Genomic DNA, 5,236 nt, shown 5'->3' on the forward strand with positions numbered 1-5,236 from the left:
ATCTTTCTCTCTCTCTCTTAAAACCTGTACATATAGGTATATACACGAACACTTTCGTAATCCCAGTTACTAACCACCTCAAAACCTTGAACCTCAACCAACTTCTTTCTCACCCTCTCTCTCTCTCTCTTTCTCTGCTCCTCTCTCTGCATGGACAATGAAATGCAGTCTGATGAAGTCATATCATCTCTTGATAGAGCTATTAGTCTAACTGATTATGACTGCAATGAAGCTTTGAACTGACGCATTTGTTAACTGAATTAAAACCCACGCTAATTGTAATGAAAAATCGATTTTATTTGATTATGTCTGATGAACACAGCGACAAGTTTCGATCCATTGCTGCTCCTTAAAAAAATTGACTGATGGTAGACTGTTCACTATTTTGAATTGACGATATGTTATCGATTTATTTGAGCAGTGCATTCAAGTTTCGATATATTGCTGTTTCTCAAAAAAAAAAAAAAAAAAAAAAAACCTGTCAATTGAATGTCCGCTGTTTTGAATTGACAATTCGTTCAATGATTGTTCACCAGCAACCCCCATCATGAGGGGCAATGACCAAAACATGGATCAAACTACCCGCATCACTGCATGGACTCGATCACACTGGGCAGACAGACGCTCTCGCCATCATCCAGCTTCAGTCGCTCCAGAACAGCAGCAGCATCAACATCAACAGCAACAGCAGCAACAGACCCTCCGGCCTTCTCTCCCTTCACCGCCGCCTGGTTGGAGTACACGCTCTCCTTTCCATCCAGGCGCAAGTCCGGAAGCATGTCCACAGTTTCCAGACTTTCCGCTTCCGCTCGCGCAGGCGCAGGGGCAGGCGCAGGTCCTTGCGGTTCTCCGAGGCGATCCACGGCGGTCATGGAAACGTAGATGGATTCGCTGAGCGTGTCGGAGTTGTTGTTGTTGTTGTGGTGGTGGTGGAGGTGGGGGGGGAGGAGGCTGTTCTCGAGGTGAGGGTAGTGGCTGTTGGCAGGCCACTTGGGCGTAGTGGAGGGGGTGGCCGGGGGGGTGGTGGTGGGCCGGCGTCGCTCCGCCATGCCGTCGGTGTTTTGGATGGGGAGAGGAGGAGTTGGGGCGGGGCGGCCTGTCAGACAGACACGTCATGGGCACTGACTCATCATGGGCACTGCTACTGCTATACTGTTTTCAGTGGCTGTGCGGTTTGACGCGCGCGCGTATTCATTCATGCACATGGCACACGTATGCGCGCGGCAAACACACACATATTCACACATCACATACACGCATGTATCTGCGCATGTTCACCACATACGCATACGTACGCGTGCGCGCGAGCGCGCGCGCGCACACACACACACACACACACATATTTACACACACAAGTACTCGCGCTCGTATATGCGCGCACACACGATCACATCACATGGACATATGTGGGCACGTTGTCTCAAATACACATGCACATGTATATAACACGCATACCTTCTCTCTCTCTCTCTCTCTCTCTGCCTCGCTGGCTCGTTCGATCTATCATTCAGAGCGGGATTTTTAAGGTTGTTGAATTGCAAATTAATGGATTTTCAGAGATGTTACATAAAAACAAAGGATGAACACAGATCTGCAGTGCTGGGCAGTGCAGTTACGCTGTGTTGCATTGTGCGAGGATTTTTTTTTTAGTATTAATTTTTAATCAGATATGGTGTAGCATATATGAGTAAATCCGTACGCTGTGACTCCTTGAAAGTGAAACTGACTCAGTGCACTGCATGCTCTGTGACCAGCTGAACACAGTCCTTCGCCGTCAACCCATTCTTCAACAAAGAAAAGCCGACACAGAGCTGAACAATGCTGAACTAAGCACCGGACTTCTTAATCGCGTCCACTTTTCGAGAAACACCCTTCTACGTCATGTTACCGGAAGTTGTGACAAATCACACACACACACACACACACACACACACACAAAGGGCCGTGACCCCGATCACTGACAAGTCTGCCAAACAGGATGCATGTCTGTCTTGTCTTTCCCTCAATCAGTACACAGGACAAAGAGGCATTATAACTTTTTCCTTCCGGGGGGGGCAGATTTCATGTGGTGGCCTCCGGTGATCTTCCGTCATTTAGTCCTAGGAATTGACCTTGTTGACTGCACCAGACAATGAAAGATTATTCTCTTTCTGCATCGCTTTATGATTGTTAAATTGTATGACTGGTAATGTGACTGCTTCTGTCGGTTATTATATCTATTTTGTACTTAATAATGTAACTGCTTTCAATTGGTGGTGGTAGTAGGAGGAGGAGGTGGAGTAGGAGGAGTAGAAGAATTGTATGACTGGTAATTTGACTGCTTCTATCGGTTATTATAATTATTTTATACTTAATAATGTAATTGCTTTCAATTGGTGGTGGTAGTAGTAGTAGTAGGAAGTGGAGTAGGAGGAGCAGAATGAGGAGTGTTAGTAGCAGTAGCTGTTGTTGTTGTTGTTGTTGTATCTATTTAAGATTGTTTCAGTGTGTAGGTATACCGGCGGAATGAAGAACCTCAGGGGTGAGTTCAGTGTGTGTGATATAATAAAGATGATGAATTATGTCTTGGGATCAGATTTGAAAGATGTAATTGTAGATCAGTGTCTGATATTTTGTGAGATTTCTAGAACCAAGGATCGTGGGATGTTCGGAAACCATGTGACTTGCGTCTATCACGTAGGATTTCTAACACACATATTTCACCGTCATGATCATTATTATTATTATTATTATCATCATCATCATCATCATCGTCATCGTCGTCGTCGTCGTCGTTGTTGTTGTTGTCGTTGTAATCATCATCATCATCGTCGTCGTCGTCGTCCTCGTCGTCGTCGTCGTCCTCCTCCTCCTCATTATTATTATTATTATTATCATCATCATCACTATGACAACAACAACAACAACATCAACAATAATACATTCATAATGATGATGATCATCATCATCATAATGATCATTATTAAATATAATTATTATCGTTATTATTATGACAACAACAACAACAACAACGCCAACGACAACAATAATACATTCATGATGATGATGAAGGTGGTGGTGGTGGTGGTGGTAGTGGTACCTTCAACAGGACGACGCAGCGGCTGTTTCTTGGTCCTGCGTCGGTAGACAAGGAAGGCGGAGACTGCCCCAATCACCATGGCAACCAGGATGACGATGACAGCCACCTGCCAGGTGGAGGTGGACTGGGGGCCTCCTGTCTGGCCCTCACTGACTGCAGTGACGTGATGGAAGGAAGGAAGGAAGGAAGGAAGGAAGGAAGGATTTATTTATTTATTTATTTATCTAACTGATGGATAAATGATTAAACAAATAAATTAATTATTAAGTAAATCATCAAACAGATCAATAAATAAGTAAATAAATGAGAGAATTTTTTTTTTAAATAATGAATTAATTCATGATTAAATTAATTAGTTGACTGATAAACAAACAGACAAGTACAAACAAATAAACAGATTACTAAATGAATAAACGAATAAATAAATAAATGAAGGAATTTCTTCTTCTTCTTCTTCTGCGTTCGATGTTTTGGCTGCGTCAGACGGTCACCCCCGTCGCCACGATGTAGGAATGAAGGAATAAATAAATACTCTTGCTCACCCTTCTACTGCTGCTACTACTACTACAATAATAATAATAATGATAATGATGATAATAATAATAATAATAACAGAATAATAGTAGAATAGTAGTAGTAGTAGTAGTAGTAGTAGTATACATTTTCATTAATATTTTTTTGTTACACGTACATACCAAAAACAAAACAAAGAAAAAAAACTGGGACTGCCTACTCTGCCCATCTTTTGCGCGTGCGTGCGTGTGTGTGTGCGCGCGCACACGTGTGTGTGTGTGCATGCGTGCGTGCGAGTATGTAACAGGAAGAGATACTGAAATCTGACTAAAGGAGACAGGACAAAAGACAGACAAGAATTGAGACTCAGTCATAGTGAATAAACAACGATTAAAAATAAAACGAAAAGACATCAAAACAATACATACGTAGATACTGACCTGTGTCAGCACGCACGTACTCAGTCCTGGGTTTGGTGACCTCAAGGTCCATGACCCTCTGTTCCGTGCCGCTGTTCTGCAAGTCTGGAACCATCCAATGCCATCGTCATCGTCCACAATATATCTGCAGTCCGAACACTTTGTGGTGTTTTATTTTTTGATTGGTTGGTTGTTGTGGTTGTGGTTGGTTGGTTGGTTTGTTGTTGTTGTTGTTGTTATTGTTGTTGTGGTTGGTTGGTTGTTGTTGGTGGGTGGGTGGGTGGGTGGTTGGCGGTGGTGGTGGTGGTGGTTGTTGTGGTTGTGGTTGTTGTGGTTAGTTGGTTGGTGGGAGGAGGTTGTTGTTGTTGTTGTTGTTGTTGTTGTTGTTCTTCTTCTTCTTCTTCTTCTCATCCTCCTCCTCCACTACTTCGTTTTCTTCAGCTTGTTCTTGTTGTTGTACTACTACTTCTTCTTCCGTTTGTTGTTGTTGCTGCTGCTGCTGCTGCTCTTCTTCTTACAGTTGTTCTGTTCTGAGAGAGAGAAAAAATGTGAATTCAGGGTGATGACATTTGCTGTCCTCGAAGAGTTTTCACACTCTTCTTTTTTTATGAAACCATACGGCCGAGTCTCCCTTTTTATACAACCCTTTCAAATCATAAGATTTATTCATTAACATTCGTTATCTGTTCGGTTATATTTCAGTTTGATATTTTTAAAGAATTGGGCAATGTTCAGTTTTAGCATCCTAAATTACTGCACCTATTGGTTATTCAACGGTTCGTGGGACAAAAAAAACGGAAAAGCAAAATGGTGGCACGTTAGTTTTATGACTGAATCCGCATCAAAAAATGAGTGAAATAACCACCGTACAAAATAAGAGTTGAAATCCACCTAATGGTAATATCGTTTCATACATGTACAAAAATAGGTGCAATAATACAGGACGCTAAACTAGGTCTGTACGTAATACAGGTAAACTCTAGTACCACCCACTGTCATTGTCGCTGTTCTCTGAGCCAGTGGTGGCACACTTGTCCCTGTCATTTTCCACGGCAATGATGATTCGCGTCGTCTGCCCACTTCTGCGCAGACGACACTGGAAAACCTTCCCGTCGTCCCCCGCCGTCACTCGGTACAACAAAGGGAAGTGACTCCTTCGAACGCAGTGCGGCAGTGCTACGTTTTCCTTGAATTAAAAAAGGAATAATTAAGAAGAGAAGAGAGA

The 5,236-nt window shown here is 42.9% G+C and overlaps 1 protein-coding gene across 4 annotated transcripts in view; it reads right to left on the reverse strand.

Annotated features, from left to right (window-relative positions):
• Nucleotides 1–456: 456 nt before the first annotated feature.
• Nucleotides 457–5,236, reverse strand: part of LOC143281185 (uncharacterized) — an 18,961-nt gene continuing 14,181 nt past the window's right edge. For 3 of the 4 annotated variants that reach the window (XM_076586224.1, XM_076586223.1, XM_076586222.1), the window contains exons 6-9: nucleotides 5,005–5,197; nucleotides 4,021–4,116; nucleotides 3,080–3,232; nucleotides 457–1,096 (exon numbers count right to left, since the gene is read on the reverse strand). In XM_076586224.1, the coding sequence (XP_076442339.1) occupies nucleotides 588–1,096; nucleotides 3,080–3,232; nucleotides 4,021–4,116; nucleotides 5,005–5,197 (951 nt within the window). In that variant the 3' untranslated portion in view covers nucleotides 457–587. The remainder of the gene's footprint in view (nucleotides 1,097–3,079; nucleotides 3,233–4,020; nucleotides 4,117–5,004; nucleotides 5,198–5,236) is intronic. The other variant, XM_076586225.1, reaches the window with a different exon arrangement.

This window comes from Babylonia areolata, chromosome 4 (genome assembly GCF_041734735.1).
Source record: "Babylonia areolata isolate BAREFJ2019XMU chromosome 4, ASM4173473v1, whole genome shotgun sequence".
Classification (NCBI taxonomy): domain Eukaryota; kingdom Metazoa; phylum Mollusca; class Gastropoda; order Neogastropoda; family Buccinidae; genus Babylonia; species Babylonia areolata.